At 40.5% G+C, this 19,508-nt stretch overlaps 1 protein-coding gene across 2 annotated transcripts in view; it reads left to right on the forward strand.

Moving 5' to 3' along the window:
• MRPL1 (mitochondrial ribosomal protein L1) overlaps window positions 1–19,508 on the forward strand; it is a 115,469-nt gene that overhangs the window by 26,099 nt on the left and 69,862 nt on the right. For both annotated transcript variants that reach the window (XM_056568805.1, XM_056568806.1), the window contains exons 6-7: window positions 6,384–6,495; window positions 17,169–17,269. In XM_056568805.1, coding sequence (XP_056424780.1) covers window positions 6,384–6,495; window positions 17,169–17,269 — 213 coding nt within the window. The remainder of the gene's footprint in view (window positions 1–6,383; window positions 6,496–17,168; window positions 17,270–19,508) is intronic.

Consider the following 19,508-nt stretch of genomic DNA (forward strand, 5'->3'; position numbering starts at 1 on the left):
GCACCCTGTGTTGAAAACAATATCTTTGTTATGGCCGTGGCTGCAACCTGCTGCCCCAAACCCCGATGCGCAACCCGCTCTACCACATATAAAAAAAAAGGTTGGTGACCATGCCCATTTAACATTCTCAGATTCTACTTTAGGATTGTGGTGCAGGAAGTGTAAATCTTATGTGAGAAAGAGTCTAATTTTTGGTGGCTTTCGATTCTACACAGTGCACTTTGCAGTAGAAATTACACCTTATCTTTATTCTGTAGATCCATATGATTAAAATGATTCAAAATTATATAGGTTTTATTTTGTTTTACTTCTATTCAAAAATAATATATTTTTGTACGAAAATGGGAAAGTGGTGGGGGGGGGGTTGATTCAAACATTTATTAGGGGAGGGGTTAAATCACATTTAATAACAATTTTTCTTTGCTCTTTTTTACACAATTTTTAGTCTACATAGGGGACTATTACATGCAATCATTAGATTGTATACACTGTTCAATGCTATGCCATAACATAGTATTGATCAGTGTTATTGGTGCTCCATTACTCCAGCCTGTTGAGGCTGACAAGAGCCTTGGAAAATCGATCGGATGGCGAGGAGGCAGGTAAGGGCCCCTTCCGCCGTCCTCTCAGATGATCGCTACATCGCGGTTTCCCCGCGATGATCCCGCTCCGCTGAGCTGCAGGGAGTGTATTTTCGGCATTTTAGACGCCGTTATTACCGTTGATCGTGGCATCTAAAGGGGTAATGCCAGGCATTGGCACGATCAACGGTATCCAGCATTAGCCGTGGGTCCTAGCTGCTGATAGCAGCTGGGACAGAAAGGATATTAAGCGAGCTCAGCTCCTGAGCTCGCTTCATAGACTTACCGCATGGCTGTTAAAGGGTCGTTAAGGGGTTAAAGTACTTAAGGGAAAATAATTATTTCACCTCTTAACTTCCAAGAGTTGGTTAAGTGGGACTGTGGCTAAAGCCTTGAGAACTATTATGTTGTGGTACCTCAGGCTTATAGTGTTCTTCTATTCATACAGAATTAAAGGGTTTGTTTCAGAATAAATATTCGTTGTGATATGCACCAATTACTTCCCCTGGTCACATGGTTAGCCATTGACTTAGCTCTTTGTGCTAGCATTTAGTAGGGGTCATAGCAGTTAATTCCCTGGCAATCAGACATTAATGGCAACCTAGAACAATATCAATAATAAATATATGCTATCAAATATTTTACATTGGGCTACTGAAGAGTTATTGGGGGAATTTTCAATACTTCTGATTAGCCATTGGTGGTGTTTTACACAAACAAGACTTAATTTAAGACAAATACTGTATATTCCTTTAGTATATTCATGTCCTTTAGTAAATTTGTCCCATCATGCACCATAATTTGTCCATGGCCAGAACAAACCTTTTAAACCTACATAATTTTATTAAGATTCTCTTTTAAGGGGGATTTATCATTCCCATTGCTAGAGCAGAGTGGCAATTTTTTTTCTCAAAAGTGGTAGTTGGTGCAACATTTGTTGCACAGAGTCGGGGCTTGTGTCAAACATTTGTGCAGTTTTGCAATTTTGTGAAAAATTCCCCCGTAGTTTATTGTGCTCCATAAAATACCTTACAGTTTTTCTTCACACACTTAATGTGTCTGAAACTTTTTGGGATGTGAACAAAAAGTATCGGTCAAAAACATTAGCATATTTTTTGTGCACACCGATCTTTTGCCAAAAAAAGATAATAAATATGTCAGTCATATATTTCACCAATTATAATGTGCAGTTACCCCCAAATATTTGTCATGCAACCAAAGGTAAATTCCCCCTATTGTCTTTTCTATATGCAGCTAAGCATCAGTTAGAATGTATTCATAGAATTCTTAGTTGCCATTTGTGGCCTGAAATTACTATTTATTTATTTATATAGCGCCTACAGATTCCGCAGCGCTTACAATTATGGGGTACAAACAAAGACAAGTATCAGACATAATATTACACAATAACTATTCAAACAAGAGGTGTGGGGATATATTGAGGATATGTTGAGGCCAATTAAAGAATGTTATAGGCCTGTCTGAAGAGATGTGTTTTTAGGCCACATTTGAAACTATGGATGTTGTTGTTGAGTCTGAGGGATTGAGGGATAGCATTCCAGAGAACCGGTGCAGCACGAGTGAAGTCTTGGAGACGGGAGTAAGAAGTTCGGATTATAGAAGATGTTCATGTGAGATCATTAGCAGATTGGAGAGATCGTGTAGGATGGTAGACAGAGATGAGAGAGGAGATGTAGGGAGGTGCAGCATTGTGGAGAGCTTTGTGTGTGAGACTGAGGATTTTGTACTGTATTCTGGACTGAATTGGTAACCAGTGTAGTGACTGGCAGAGGGAGGAGGCGTCGGTGTAGTGGCTGGAGAGGAAGATGAGTCTGGCTGCGGCATTAAGTATGGACTGGAGAGGAGAGAGTTTGGAGAAAGGAAGGCCTATTAGTAAAGAGTTACAGTAGTCGAGGCGGGAGTGAATCAAAGCAATAATGACTTTTAGCAGTTTCAGTAGTGAGAAACGGGCGGATTCTGGAAATGTTTTTGAGATGCAGGTGACAAGAATGTGAAAGAGACTGAATATGGGGAGTGAAAGACGGATCAGAGTCAAGTATAACTCCAAGATAGCGAGCCTGCTGCCCGGGAGTTATGGTAGTACCACATACCGAGATGGAAATGTCAGGGTTAGGTACAGTATCAGTTGATGGAGAAAAAACAAGAAGTTCTGTTTTAGAAAGATTTAGTTTCAGATATAAAGAGGACATGATGTCTGAGATGGCAGAGAGACAGTCACTTGTATTCTGTAGGAGTGCAGGGGTGATGTTGGAGGAAGAGGTATAGAGTTGGGTGTCGTCAGCATAGAGGTGGTACTGGAAACCAAATCTAATGATTGTTTTTCCAATGGGGGATGTGTAGAGTGAAAAGAGTAGAGGACCCAGGACCGATCCATGGGGAACCCCGACAGCAAGGGGAGGAGGAGAAGAAGTAGAGCCAGAAAACGAGACGCTAAAGGAGCGGCCAGAGAGATAGGAGGAAAACCAGGCGAGAGCAGAGTCCTTGAGACCGATGGAGCGGAGACTACTGAGGAGGAGTTGGTGATCCACAGTGTCAAAAGCCGCAGAAAGGTCCAAGAGAATCAGTAAAGAGAAATTGCCATTTGATTTGGCCGTCAGAAGATCGTTAGTGACTTTGGTTAGGGCCGTTTCTGTGGAGTGAAGGGAGCGGAAACCAGACTGTAAGGGGTCAAGGAGAGAGTTCTCGGAGAGATAGCGGATAAGGCAGAGGTAGACCAAGCGTTCCAGGAGTTTGGAGATAAAGGGGAGATTTGAGACGGGTCGATAGTTGGCTGCACAGGACGGGTCCAGAGATGGTTTTTTCAATAGTGGGGTTATGATAGAGTGTTTGAAGGAGGAGGGAAAGACCCCAGAAGAGGGGGAGAGGTTAAAGATTTTAGTTAGGTGACAGCTGATAGCAGGAGAGAGAGACTGGATGAGGTGTGAAGGCATGGGGTAACTAGAGCAGGTAGTGGGGCGGGCGGAGGAGAGGAGCCTGGAAACCTCATCCTCCGTTACAGGCTCAAAAACTGAGAGTAATGAAGAGGAGATGTGGCTGGGAATTGGATCAGAACTTTTAGGGGACTGGGAGAGGATTTCATCACGAATGTCATCGATTTTAGTTTTGAAGTATTTGGCCAGGTATTCAGCACAGAGATCAGTGATTGGGGTCTGTACTTTAGGCCGAAGGAGAGAGTTGAACATGTCAAAAAGGCGTTTTGGGTTCTTAGACAGAGAGGAGATGAGGGAGGTAAAATATGTTTGTTTGGCGAGATGAAGAGTGGAGTAATAGGATTTAAGCATGAATTTATAGTGCAGGTAGTCTGAAGAAGTCTGTTTTCCTCCACAGACGTTCAGCACACCTAGAGCATCGCCTGAGAAAGCGGGTTGTTAGCGTGTGCCAGGGTTGCTGCCATCTGTGTCGGGAGGTTCGTGTATTAGAGGGTGCCATTTGATCCAGGGTAGACTTTAGGGTGTCATGGTAATGTCTGGCTGCTAGATTAGGGCAGGAGAGAGAAGAAATTGGTGATAGTGAAGATTGTAGAATGTCTATAAATTGATTAGTGTTTATGGCACGCAGGTTTCTGTAAGTGTACAAGGTTGGAGTGTCTGGAAGAGGATAGGAGTTACTGATAGAGAAAGAGAGAAGGTTGTGGTCAGAGAGCTCAAAAGGAGAATTAGTGAATTTAGAGACGGAGCAAAGTCTAGAGAAGATCAAGTCCAGTGTATTCCCATCCTTGTGTGTGGGAGAGTCAGTAAGCTGTGAAAGGGCAAAGGAGGAGGTTAGAGACAGAAGCCGAGAGGCAGAAGAGGAGATTGGGTTATCAAGGGGGATATTAAAATCACCCATGATGAGTGTAGGTGTTTCTGAGGAAAGAAAGTGAGGGAGCCAGGTGGCAAAATGATCCAGGAACATTTGGAGAGAACCAGGAGGATGATGGATGACCGCCACTCTGAGAGACAATGGGCTGAAGAGCCTGAGGGTGTGGACCTCAAAAGAGGGAAATGTGAGTGAGGGTAATGGGGGGATGACTTGAAAAGTGCATTGTGGGGCTAGAAGCACCCCAACTCCTCCACCATGCCTGGTGTCAGATCTGGGGGTATGGGAAAAGTGAAAGTCACCATAAGATAAAGCAGCGAGAGAAGCAGTGTCAAAAGGTTGTATCCATGTTTCTCTGAGAGCCAACAGATTAAGAGAATTAGTGAGAAATAAGTCATGAATCTGGGTGAGCTTATTACTATCCATAACACTGTCCATACATTTTGTCAGTCTACGATGACTACAGACATCCTGATGTCCAGTAATCAAGTTGATAAAGATAAAAAGATCCCTTAGCATCTTCTTCACATTATACAGATCTGGAGTAATAGGAAGATATTTTTGTGAATTACAGGCTCATTCAGTGTTAATAATTCACATATGCTACTGGTAGAGATTTTACAAGCACATTTAATCCATTAAACAAGCACCCCTGAAATTTTTCAAGAAAATAAAGTATTTCTCACAGAAAAGGATTGCAGTAACACATGTTTTGCTATACATGTTTATTCCCTTTGTGTGTATTGGAACTAAGTCAAAAAAGAGAGGAAAAAAGCAAATTGGACATAATGTCAGACCAAACTCCAGAAATGGGCTGGACAAAATTATTGGCACCCTTTTAAAATTGTGGAAAAATGAGATTGTTTCAAGCATGTGATGCTCCTTTAAACTCACCTGGGGCAAGTAACAGGCGTGGACAATATTAAAATCACACCTGAAAGCAGATAAAAAGGAGAGAAGTTCACTTAGTCTTTGCATTGTGTGTCTGAGTGTGCCTCACTAACCATGGACAACAGAAAGAGGAGAAGAGGACTTAACACACCAAAATTGTGGAAAAATATCAACAATCTCAATGTTACAAGATTTGAGATCTGGATTTGCCTTTGTCCACAGTGCGCAACATTTTAAAGAAGTTTGCAACACATGGCACTGTAGCTAATCTCCCTGGGCGTGGATAGAAGAGAAAAATTTATGAAAGGTGTCAATGCATGATAGTCCGGATGGTGGATAAGCAGCCCCAAACAAGTTCCAAAGATATTCAAGCTGTCCTGCAGGCTCAGGGAGCACCAGTGTCAGCGCGAACTATCCGTCGACATTTAAATAAAATCTTGGGTCTTCCAGCAGGACAATGACCCCAAACATACCTCAAAAAACACCCAGAAATGGATGGCAACAAAGGGCCTGAGAGTTCTGAAGTGGCTAGCAATGAGTCCAGATCTAAATCCCATTGAACACCTGTGGCGAGATCTTAAAATTGCTGTTGGGAAAAGGTGCCCTTCCAATAAGAGAGACCTGGAGCAGTTTGCAAAGGAAGAGTGGTCCAACATTCCGTCTGAGAGGTGTAAGAAGCTTATTGATGGTTATAGGAAGCGACTTCAGTTATTTTTTCCAAAGGTAGTGCAACCAAATATTAAGTTAAGGGTGCCAATAATTTTGTCCAGCCCATTTTTGGAGTTTGGTGTGACATTATGTCCAATTTGCTTTCCTCCCTTTTTTTGGTTTAGTTCCAATACACACAAAGGGAATAAACACGTGTATAGCAAAACATGTTACTGCAATCCTATTCTGTAAGAAATACTTAATTTTCTTGAAAAATTTCAGGGGTTCCAACATTTACGGCCATGATTGTATATGCGTTTGATATATTTTTAATATGAAATATAAACATTTGGTTTTCACTCCCTAGTTTACTTTAGCTCAGTGATTAGCATTGACTGCATTAAAGATATGTCTTAACTAATGTAAAAAATTTTGACATTGCAGATTCTGAATGATGAAATTCAAGCAGATTTCTACATAGCAACACCCGACATTGTTGCCAAACTAAATATCCTGAAAAATAAGCTGAGGAAAAAATTCCCAAAAAGTAAAAGAGGTAATATTTATTGTTTTCTAATCTGGAATGTTAAATGTGGTCTGCACTTTTACTGTGGTGCAGTGTACTTTGGCAGTCATTTGAGGGTGCCTTCCACTTGCACTAGCATTCAGGTAAAACCGTGTAGAGTATTACAAAAATAATTGTGGAACTATTTTAAGAAAACTGTCTATGCTCTTCGGCTGTTTTATTAAAGGAGCACACATTTAGTTTATCCTATAGGCAAATCTTCCACATGCATCAAAAATTTCTAAACTTGGCATCCCAGATATCCTACTCGGAGAGTGTCTGTGGGTGCTACTATATCCTCATTCTATAAGTGTAGATTTGCCTCTGTTTAGAATTTTTTTTTGCTTGCCATATGATCCTTCTTGGCTAGTCAGCAGAGAGGCAAATTTCTAAGGATGTATTTTTTAGGTAATCTCACAACCAAAGTAAAAAATCTTCAAGGCATCAATATAAGAATTCCATACTTGAAGTGCATAAAATATAACTTTTATTCATAATTATAATAAAAATCAAGAAAAGTACTTGCAGTAAAAACCAAAATCACTAACAGCCTAATGGTGATGTACTCTGGGCAAATACGAAGAACTCTGAACCAAATGGGACAGTGAGACAAGTTTTATCCTTTAATCCCCTCCCGACCTATGACGTACCGGTACATCATGGGTCGGGTGAGGGGAATATGATGCAGTCCCTCGGGGTAGGATCCGCATCACATCTGCCAGCTCTAATGTCCGTCACTTGAGTGGTTAAATGCCGTGATCACCAGCGATCCTGGCATTTAAACGTTAAATGCTGGTAAGAAGATTACATGTAATAGTCCCCTATGGGGACTAAAAAATGGTGTAAAAAAAAAAAAATGAAAAAAGTTAAAATGAATTAACCCCTTCCATACTAAAAGTTTAAATCACACCCTTTCCCAAATTCCACATAAATAATATGTAGACATAATAAAAATAAACATGTGCTATTGCCGCATGCGTAAATGTCCGAACTATAAAAATATAATGCTAATTAACCCCTTAAGGGCTCAGCGTTTTCAGTTTTTGCATTTTATTTCTTTCCTCCTTACCTTTTAAAAATCATAACCCTTTCAATTTTCCACCTATAATGTCATATTATGTCTTATTTTTTGCACCACCAATTCTACTTTGCAGTGACATTAGTCATTTTACCCAAAAATCCATGGCAAAACAAAAAAAAAAATCATTGTGCGACAAAATTGAAGAAAAAACGCTATTTTGTAAATTTTGGGGGCTTCCGTTACTACACACTGCATTTTTCGGTAAAAATGACACCTTATCTTTATTCTGTAGGTCCATACAGTTAAAATTATACCCTACTTATATAGGTTTGATTTTGTTGTACTTCTGGAAAAAATCATAACTACATGCAGGAAAATTTATACGTTTAAAAATGTCATCTTCTGACCCCTATAACTTTTAAAAATTTTGCGCCATGATCTGAAGTTTTTATCGGTACCATTTTTGTTTTGACCAGACTTTTTGATCGCTTTTTATTCATTTTTATGGTATAAAAAAGTGGGGAAAAAATTGGCTATTTTGGACTTTTGAAATTTTTACGTGTATGCCATTGACCTTGCGGTTTAATTAACTATATATTTTTATAGTTCAGACATTTGCGCACACGGCGATATCACATATGTTTATATTTATTTTTATTTACATAGTTTGCTTTTTTTATGGGAAAAGGGGGTGATTCAGACTTTTATTAGGGAAGGGGTTAAATCACATTTATTAACACTTTATTTTCACTTCTTTTTTTTTTTGCAATGTCATAGCTCCCATAGGGGATGATAACATTGCACATACTAATTTCCTACACTGATCACTGCCATGCATTAACATGGCATTGATCAGTGTTATCGCCGCTCGACTGCTCCTGACTGGATCTCAGGCACGGAGCAGTCATTACGCGATCGCAGGAGGCAGGTTGGGATCCTCCTCGTGTCCCGCAAGCTGTTCAGGATGCCGCGATTTCACCGCGGCAGTCCCGAACAGCCCGACTGAGCTGCTGGGATGATTTCCGTTTCACTTCAGCCGGGGCAGGACATAAATGTACATCCTGTGTCGTTTGGGGGTTAAACCAAGTCAATGGCTTATATGTAAATAAAATTCAAAAGTCAAAATTGTGTATTTTTGGTCATTTTGTATACCCTAAAAATTTATAAAAAGCAATCAATAAGTCCAATCAAAACAAAAACGGTACTAATAAAGGCTACAGACCACGGCGCAAAAAAATTAGCCCTCATATAGCCCCGTATGCCGAAAAATAAATAAGTTATAGGAGTCAGAAGATGACAATTTTAAACATACTGATTTGGGTTCATGTAGTTATATATTTTTTTTTTTTGTAGTAAAATAAAATAAAACCTACATAAATCCTTGTAACCGTATGGACCTACAGAATAAGTATAAGGTGTTATTTTTACCCAAAAATACACTGCATAGAAACGGAAGCCGCTAAAAATTACAAAATGGCAGTTTTTTTTCTCCAATTTTGTCCCACAAATAATTTTTTGTTTTGCCGCAGATTTTGTGGGAAATTACCGATGTCATTACAAAGTAAAATTGGTAGTGCATAAAACAAGCCCTCATATAGGTGTGTAGGTGAAAAACTGAAAACGATATGATTTTTAGAAGGTGAGGAGGAAAAAACTAAACAAAACGGAAAAAAAAAGTCCTTAAAGGGTTAAACCAATCTCTGCAGCTCACTGGTTTCTATAATTGCACAATATTTATCAAGTCCTGTGTGCCTTTTTGGTAAATTTCGAGCAACTGTGCAAACAATACACCAAGCAAACATGGGTCAAATCTTTACTACCTTACACCAACATTGATAAATGTCCCCCAGGATCTTTGGAGCACAGCTAAAGCGACCAGTGGGGTTTTGGTCATCTCACTTGTTTAAAGGAGTACTCTAGTGCACAGTACTCCTGCTCCGTCCGGCCCGGGCTGCAAAAAAAATGAAATAAACCATCACTCACCTTCCTGGGTTCCCGCGGAGCGCCAATACAGCTGATCAGTCCTCCGGTCCATCTTCTTCATACTTCCGTGTGAACGAAGCGTCACATGGTGCTCAGCCTATCGCTGGCCGCCGCGATGTTCTGCCTCGTCCCTAAATAGGCTGAACGCCATGTGGCGCTTCGTTCACACGGAAGTATGAAGAAGATGGACCAGAGGACCGATGAGCTGTAGTAGCGCTCCGCAGGAACCCAGGAAGGTGAGTGATGGTTTATTTTCATTTTTTTTGCAGCCCGGGCAGAACGGAGCAGGAGTAGTCTGCACCAGAGTACTCCTTTATCTTAAAAGTTATTGAAGCAAATGTGCTCATTGGTACTTTCTGTGCAGCAGAAATGTTTGTACCCTTCTCCAGATCTGTTGCTCTACATGTCTCTGAGTTTTCCAGACAGTTCTTTTTTTCTCAAGGCTTTCTTTTTGCTCTGATACGCATTGTCAGCTGTAAGACCTTAGAGCAGTGGTGTCTTTCCAAAATATGTGCGAAGAACTGAATCTACCAAAGGTGACTCCAATGATGAATTAAAAAAAATTCTCAAGGGTACTTGTGCAAATTTCCCCGATACCTAATCCGATACCTGCCAGCGGGCTCCCGCCAGCAGGTATAACAGAGGTGCGTTAAGGCACCTGCACTATCCGCATGGATCAACTCCTAGAGGACGCAGGGTGTAAATTTATGCCGTGTGCCCACTCTTGAACTATCCAGCATGCTCAGCTGCTGAGCACGCGTCATAGCCGGGACCCGCATTAACCTTTCAGACACCACGATCAAAGTGGATTGCGATGTCTAAAAGTCCTGAGATTAACTGCTGGTTAGCTCTTGGACGTTGATCGGGATCACTGGAAGTGAATTTGTCCCAATCAGCTAAGAGGACGGCCTGAGGTCACTTAGTGTGCTCTGTGCCATCCGATCGTCACTCCTTTACTGCAGCCATCCATGGCAGGCAGTAGTAAAGGAGCGCCGATAACACTGATCAACCAACGCCATGCTATGTTGCAGCATTGATCAGTGTATGCAATCTACAGTCCCTATGGGGACAATTTTTTTTGGAAAAAGTATTAAATAAGTAATAAATAATAATTATATTATTAAATATATATATATATATAGATATATATATATATATATATATATATATATATATATATATATTATTAATTATAAATGTGAATTAACCCCTTTCCTAATAAAATTGGTATCGGCGAGTACTTAAAAAAAATAAAGTATCGCTACTCGTACTTGGTCTTAAAAAAAATAGTTTTGGAACATCCCTAGTTTGATTACTTATGTCCATACAAAATTTTACTTTTTCATCATTTTTAATGAAGCATAAGGCCGCAAGATAACAAAATGTTAAAAAGTAAAGGGTCTAAAAACTTTTAAAAAAGGTTATTTCTAGCAATTCCCTTTTACACATGGACATTTAGTTAATGTGTTCTCAATGGGAAGAGTAGGCAGTAATGATGCTGATTTCTGTTGGTGGGTTAGCTCCCTTGATAATAAAAGGGCTGAGCATGTTTAAAATCAATATGCTTAATTCATTTTTTTCCCATCTGCCAAACAGTGGCCAGACACCTAAAACATATATGACTGTCAGCCGATGTTAATCTAAAATGGGCACCTTGATGCGAGGTTTCCTGCTGTAGTTAATCTGATCCAGTGTTATCCACTTATTCAAAGTATAAACTGAAAATAATGGTAACAATGGCAACAAGACTAAACTAAACAGGATTCTGGTAAGATTGAAAGCTTACATAACTTGAGCTGCAAAGAATTACTGGATTTATATTACAGAGAAGCAGTGATGTGTTTTTGTAACTTGGGAGATATTTTGTAGAAACAATATATTATAGATCTGGATACATTAAAAGACCACCTACACTATTTAGCAGGTTAGCTTTTTAAAAAAATGACTTGTTATTGCTCCTGGCCTCTCTGTTTTAGTAAATACTTAAATTTCCCTTGAAATAACTAGAGATGAGCGAAGTTACAGTGATTCGATTCGTCACAAACTTCTCAGCTCGGCAGTTGCTGACTTTATTCTGCATATATGAGTTCAGGTTTCAGGTGCTCCGGTGGGCTGGAGACTCTCTCTTCTAGGACTGTATCTACCTTTTCCAGCCCACTGGAGCACCTGAAAGCTGAACTCATTTATGCAGGCTAAAGTCAGCAAGCCAAGCTGAGAAGTTTGTGACGAATCGAATCACTGTAACTTCGCTCATCTCTAGAAATAACCATTTTGGAGCATCCATTTTATTACTCTGCATTGTGTAGTTCCTCTCTTATTCATACAGCATATTCATGAATTAACAATTGTTTTGTTAACTTTCCTTTGCCAAACGGATGGGCCTCTAGTCAGTTTAGCAGTGTCGACACTGCTTAGATAGTCAGAGTGTGTCCCTACACATCCCCGAATGGTAACTCCCAGTTGTCAATTTATTCATAAATTTCAAGGAAGGATAACATGAACAGCACAACATAGAGAGCTGCAAGGTCCTTTTTATTTAAACAGTGCAAAGTTTCCTGTTTGTTGGAGCAGTCTGGAGAAAATGTCAGAGCAATATCAGCAGTCTGAATAAATAAGTCAAGCACTTTTTCTAATTTACCTTGGTTGTATGCCAATTTTTCTGATGTACATTGTCACAAATATTTGCTCAAGCTGAGTTTTGCACAAAAAGGCCATGCAAAAGGGGATGTGGCATAAGTTGAGCCAGCAATCTACTCCAACTCATGGTTACATATCCATCAAATTCATGTCCTCATTACTTGCGCATCTTACTCTAGCATACTTGTAGTTAAAGCTAGCGTGTGGAATGCTTGTTTCCTGATAGGTTTAACCACTTTATAATTTTTCTGTGCTCTATTCAGGGTAGTGGCCAATACAGTTAAGGATGAGCAGAGCTTAGGACATATCACAGGACACAAACACACATGCATAGTGCCTAAGTAGCAGGAGCCAAGCTGTAATATACAGGGGAACTCTGCTGCAACTTCCAGGATCGGTGATAAGTCTAATTCTGGTAACTGCGACATCTAAGTGATATGACATAGGTAGGGTGCTCCCTCTGTTACCCATTGACACCCCGTAGGTGCCAATGGCTGGCATGGTAACTGGGGGCCTAACAACACTCTATTTTCCTCATATCTGCAGCTTTCTAGCTCAGCTCCATTATGAGCTTTAGGCTACAGTTTAGTTACACGAAAACACTAGTTCATCAGCTGATTGAATTTTTTGTTCTGGCCTAAAAAATCATTATCGGCCGCATATTGCCCCATGTAATCAGAGATATGCAGCTTACAACGATAAAGGGACATGCAAACAATCCAGCCCTGCCTGCATGATTATCGAGCCATGTAAAGGATCTTTAAACAAATGCTGTTACCATGCAGCCAACCCATCTAAAAGGGCCTGTAGTCTAAATACTTTTACCCAAATGTCCTCTTGATAGATGCAGGATAAATAATCAATAACTAAAATCCCAAGAACAATAAGCCTTTTTATGCCTCAAAATATCTAAAACAATCCACTTGTCATTTGCCACTGCCCCCTTTATAACATCTGTACACAACAAAATTTTATCGGTCTGTCTTGGTACTGGTGGACAGCAGCTACCAAGCACCAGTGAATACATACAGCCTGACCAATATACGTTCATTATAAATCTTACTCTGGCTATAATTATTATATTTAAAGTAGATGGCAGCATAGAGAGGGTCAGACTGACCATATATGATCATTGTGAATATACTTTTGACTATAATTATAATATAGAATGAGAACAGTAGCACAGCTGATAATTTTATTTTAAGTATAAAATAAGGACCAAGATGCCAGAGGCTAAAAATGGTCCTATTTACATATTAACAGAAGAGTTATCCTCTGAAAAGGGGTTGTCCAGGCAGGACCCATGACGTACCGGTACATCATGAGTCCGCTCCCGCTCTATAGCTCTAAAGTGAAAGTAAAACAATGCCGGTTAGCTCAGGGAGCTGTTCGGGATCACCGTGGTGAATTTAACACTTTCCCTAATAAAAGTTTGAATCACCCCCCTTTTCCCATAAAAAAAAAAGTGTAAATAAAAATAAACATGTGGTATCGCCGTGTGTGGAAATGTCCGAATTATAAAAATATATCATTAATTAACCTGCACGGTCAATGGCATACGCGCAAAAAAATTCCAAAGTCCAAAATAGTGTATTTTTGGTCACTTTTTATATCATGAAAAAATTTATAAAAAGGGATCAAAAAGTCCAATCCATACAAAAATGGTACCGGCGCAAAAAAAGAGATCACGGCACAAAAAATGAGCCCTCATACCGCCCCATACACGGAAAAATAAAAAAGTTATACTGGTCAGAAGATGACAATTTTAAACGCATAAATTATCCTGCATGTAGTTATGATTTTTTTTTCCAGAAGTACGACAAAATCAAATCTACATAAGTAGGGCATCATTTTAATCGTATGAACCTACAAAATAAAGAGAAGGTGTCATTTTTACCGAAAAATTTACTGTGTAGAAACGGAAGCCCTCAAAAGTTACAAAACTAAAAATTTTTTTTTTCAATTTCATCTCACAATGATTTTTTTTTCCGTTTCGCCGTAGATTTTCGGGTAAAATGACTGATGTCATTACAAAGTAGAATTGGTGGCGCAAAAAATAAGCCATCATATGGATTTTTAGGTGCAAAATTGAAAGAGTTATGATTTTTTAAAGGTAAGGAGGAAAAAACTAAAATGCAAAAACTGAAAACCTCCGGGTCCTTAAGGGGTTAAATTTGTTGCTAGGGCTGCAGTACCTGGCCTGGTCCTCCACCGCTGCCAGTCCATGTTGTGGTCCTCTTCTTTGTGGTTCCTGTGATGTGACATGCAGTTCCTCCGCAAGGCACGTCACAGGACATGCAAATAAGGGGACTGGAAACCAGCAGTGGTGAGAGAGTGGGTGGGTAAGTATGCCCCTCTATGTTACTTGTAGCCCTAGCAATCATATACAAAAATGCTTCCTGCCCGGAAAACCCATTTAAATATGTTAAATTTTATGTTTAACTCAAAGGATTAGTCTAGCTTTTGACTTTTGTTGTTGAACCCCCTAATTTTTTTTTTTATCAGAGATGTTTTAACATTTCGAAAATGTTCATACAAATGTAGAAAAACATCCCTCACCACCTTCCATCCCCCTCCCCATCTATTTTTCCATTTTTTTTATATGCGCATGTAGATGCCCCTCTTATTGCGAACTATAGAGGACTCAAGTGTAACAAAATTGTTAATAGCTGGGTAGTGGGGTGGATGCAATACTGGGGTTATAACTAGGGATGCACCGACATATCAGCGGCCGAAACATATCGGCCAAAAATAGCTATTTTGGGGAAATGCCGAAACAACAAAAAATTTGCTGATAATGACCCACCTCCTCCCAAGACCATCCCAACTCACCATCTCCCGCTGGCCGATCCGCTCCGGGGCCTCTGCGAGCTCCGCTTCCCGTATACCATTTACCAAATAGAAAAACCTGCTATTGGCTATTTCAAAATGCAATAGCCAATCGCAGGTTGGCTTTTGGACCCGCCCTCTGCCTACTGAAGGAGTAAGTTCTCCTTCAGGTCCGCTCCTCTGCAGATAGTGGGCGGGTCCAATAGCCAACCTGCGATTGGCTATTGCATTTTGAAATAGCCAATAGCAGGTTTGCTATTGTTTTCAATCAGGGCCGGCGCAACCCATAGACAGAATAGGCCGCTGCCTCCCCACCCTGGTTGCCTGGTGACCAGCCAGGTCCATACCGCCCGCCAGCCTCTGGTTCCTTAGTAAAAGCCCCAAGGCCTACAGGGCTGTAGTTGGTGCGTCCTGGGACCGACCGCCTGGGGCCGAGAAACCCCGGGCACCATGCAGCCATGTATCCCTGGAAGTTGGAGCATAGCAGGTACCGGCATGGTGAAGGAGGGGTAGGGTTAGTGGCCTCACATGGGGCTGCAGCATGTGCACTGCGCTTGGCACTATCTCTGCTGCAGATTTTCAGGGCATGCTGGGTATAGTAGTCCATCAGCCATTGATTGTCAGCCTGTGTCTGACTCTATTGTTGTAATTTAATTTATTAAAGGGACAGGTACACTTGGGCTTTTATAAGGGGCTATTGTGGTGTTTCCCAAACAGAGTACCTCCAGCTGTTGCAAAACTACAACTCCCAGCATGCCCTGACATGCTGGGAGTTGTAGTTTTGCAACAACTAGAGGCACTCTGAAGGTTTGTTACAGTGTGTCACCCCAGTGGTAAGGAGATTACATGAGGAGGATGTTTGTTACAGTGTGTCACCCCAGTAGAACGGAGATTACATGAGGAGGAGGTTTGTTACAGTGTGTCACCCCAGTATTAAAGAGATTACATGAGGAGGAGGTTTGTTACAGTGTGTCAACCCAGTATTAAGGACATTATATGAGGAGGAGGTTTGTTACAGTGTGTCACCCCAGTAGTAAGGATATTATATGAGGAGGAGGTTTGTTACAGTGTGTTACCCCAGTAGTAGGGTAAGGCGTGTCAAGGGGCGGAGCCAAGGGGCGGAGTCAAGTGGTGGCAAAATTAGCTTTTGCCTAGGGCGGCAAAAATCCTTGCACCAGCCCTGGCTGCATTTTACCAGAAGATGGGGAGAAGTCATTTTCGGTATCGGTTTCAGCCGGACATTTTTTTAAATTTCTGTTTCGTTTCGGTTCAGAAATTTCCATTTCGGTGCAATTCTAGTTATAACCTAAATAAAGTATTTTCAAAATACCCTCAGGTCCAGCAGGTTCTTCACTGCAACCAAAAAGGCCCATTATGCAATGTTAAGGTGTTAGAGGTAACTGAGCAAAAAATGTATCCTATGAATAATTGCTATAACCTCCTGCCAAAATGGAAGAAGAGGGCAATCCCAAACCATATGTAATAGTGTAGTATCAGCATGCCCACACCAAGGACACAAGGAGTGAAAGTCTATGCAGTAGAATCGGAGTTCTGTACACCCAATAAAGCAAATAGTGTTTGTAATAACCGGCCAGCTACAAAAAGTGAGAGTAATAGGATATAGGATAAAGGGTTTCCCAGTCCTCGAGGGATAAGCCACCTAAATCGGAGTTCTATTTCTCTTGATCTGTACGGGGATACCTCAAATGATACTTCTGCAAAAGTTCATTATAAAAGCAGGAATTAACTTCTGAGGAGCCAAGGATGTAACCACAGACTTCAATCTGCCCTGCACCCCATTAGCATGATGTAGTTGTAGGTACCGGTAAAAGAAGTACGCAGCAGATCGAAGTCAGTCTGAAGTTGTTAAAATGACTTATAGGGGTATTCCGGCCAAAGACATCTTATCCCCTATCCAAAGGATAGGGGATAAGATGTCTGATCATGGGGACGGGGGAGCCCGCCTCTGCCCCTTTGATCTCTGTGCGGCACCCACATTCTATGCGGGGCTGCAGCTCCAATCTCGGAAACCTCTGTGTTTCTGGGACTGTAGACGTGACGTCACGCTACGCCCCCTCATGATGTCACACTATGCCCCCTCTATTCATTTCTATGGGAGGGGGCGTGTCTGCCTAAATTTTGTTTTAGGTCCAGAGACCACCATTTTGTCACTTCTTATTGTTATTTCTTCTAGGTTCAGTCGGTAATGATGTTGAAAACATGATCAAGCTATTTCAAACCAGCTATGAGTATGCAGTCGAAAAAGAATGCTTAGTGCAGACTAAAATAGCTACGGTAAGTACAATAGGACCCTGCTTCTCCACTGCCGTGCCCTTTTCCTGAAAGAAAATATCTTTGTATGTGACATCGGCAGCTGTTTCCTTCACAAGGTTTTATTATACCAACTGCCTTGCCAAAAGTTGTTAGGATCATATATGTGCAGGATTACTAGGCAGACCACACTAATACCATCTTCGCTTTGCAGTAGCTATATTATGGTATTTTTTTTGTATGAAAACATTTTCAGTGTCTCAGGAGTTTACATGTAATATTCATACAGTAATGGTTGTTGATGTAATAGATAATTTTCCTAGTTTTTGGCTTGCAACAGACTTTAAACAAAAGAGCATTTATAGGAGAATTGATAGATGGGTTTATAGTTTCGTGCAGTCATTTTGTAATAGTATTCTAGTTTTCTAATTTAAAAGTGCAGGTCCAAAAGACCAAGAAGCACAGCTTTTCTCTTCATTGATAGATTCTCAGCTGGTCTTTCGATTCTGGATATCGCCTAGATTTTTTTTCCACTGATTATAGCCAGACACTAAAACACATTCTTTATTTTTATTTTTTTAATCAGTTTCTATTTATTGAAAAAAAATTAAATAAAAATTGTATATTACTATTTGGGCAGCCATCTTGCTTCAGCTGCTTTTAACATCATTTAGAGATAGGCTTTACAGCAAGTCCCATGGACATAAGTAATAACATTTAGAATGGCAGAGGGGAGGCTGAACTTCAAGCATCATCTATTGTGAATAGTGTGTCATCTATCAACCAGTTTCACTGTACTCCTGCCTGTGATGATAAGGAGGACACTGCTGTAAAGTGATCTTTACAGAACAGGAAGTCTAAGTTTAGTTTTAGGCCTTGTGGTCGGAATAAAAACTGCAAGATTTCAGGATCATTTTAGAATATAGATGAAAAATGAGAGAATTGTTAAAAAATGTGTTTTAAAGATAAAAGTACAACTTTAAAAATAATAAGTCATCATACTTGCCAGTCTCTACTTCCTGATCCCTCCTAACACTTTGACGGGTGACCACTGTAGCCAAACCGTGGCTGTAGTGTGTCATTGCTGCAACCAGTGATTGACTGCAATGCTCAGAATATGAGTATGACTTTTTATTTTTATGACATTCTGAGCCGTTGAAACAATACTAAAAATAGTGGCTGGACACCTCCTTTAAAGGGGTGTCTAACAAAAGCAGGCCACATTTTGTTTTGCAAAGCTGCAGAGTTTTCGCAGTTTTGCGAAATTTAAATGGTATTTCTGTGTGCTCAAAGCACAGAATTCTGCCGAAATTTACACCCTATTGAGTTCAAAGGAATTCGAACTGTAATTCTTCAAATTTTAAAGACCTATGTAATTATTTTGCAGAAACTGGAAAGCAGAATTTGTGCAGCTGAAATTCTGCAATGTGAATGGAATAGCGGAATCCCAATTCAGTTTATTGTGTAGCAAATTTTGCTAAATTTTTCAGTGGAATTCCGTCATGTGAGCATAGCCTGAGAGTCAGAACCAAAAGCCAACATGTTAAAGCATCTCTCATTCTGCTGGCCAGTAGCAGTGTTGTTTCAGTTTGAGAAATTAAAGGGACAACTGAACATTTCTGCCCTTTAGTTTTAGAAATTAGTCTCAGCACGTTGCTCACCAGTAATCAAAACTTCTTCTTTTTTTATCAGATAGTTTTTATTGAAGTCTTGTTTATAAACACAAAAATAAAGTAACAAACCTACAAACAGCCCACTTCCCTCCCACCCCACCAACACCCATCCCCCAAAAAGAAAAATGTCAGACAAATCAGACAATCGAAGAGATGTAGTGTGCAAGACATGTAGATGTCTAGACATGTAGAGAAGTAGAAGCATGCCAGGCACTACACCAGCAGACAACCAATCACACAGACCAAACAGGGAACATTCAGACCAACCAATCGAACACTACACACATTAACCTCGCCCACATACAATGAGTGTAGAAACAATCAACTATGTCCTATCTTCAGGAGGGTTAAATTTCCTCACCAAGGGACCACAGATGCCATCAAACGTCCGCTCCACCTTTCGTTTAGTGTAGATCCCCTTTTCTAATCTAACAATAAACTGAACCTGAGCAATCAAATCGGCCACATCCGGAGGAGTAGGTCTAATCCAATATTGCGCTATCTGTTTCCGGGCCTGAAACAGACACACCAGCTAAGGTCACCCTGTACACCTTCCGGATGAGGGCAGCAATTCCCTCCAATAAGTGTCC

The sequence above is a fragment of the Hyla sarda genome, chromosome 1 (genome assembly GCF_029499605.1).
Source record: "Hyla sarda isolate aHylSar1 chromosome 1, aHylSar1.hap1, whole genome shotgun sequence".
Taxonomy (NCBI): Eukaryota; Metazoa; Chordata; class Amphibia; order Anura; family Hylidae; genus Hyla; species Hyla sarda.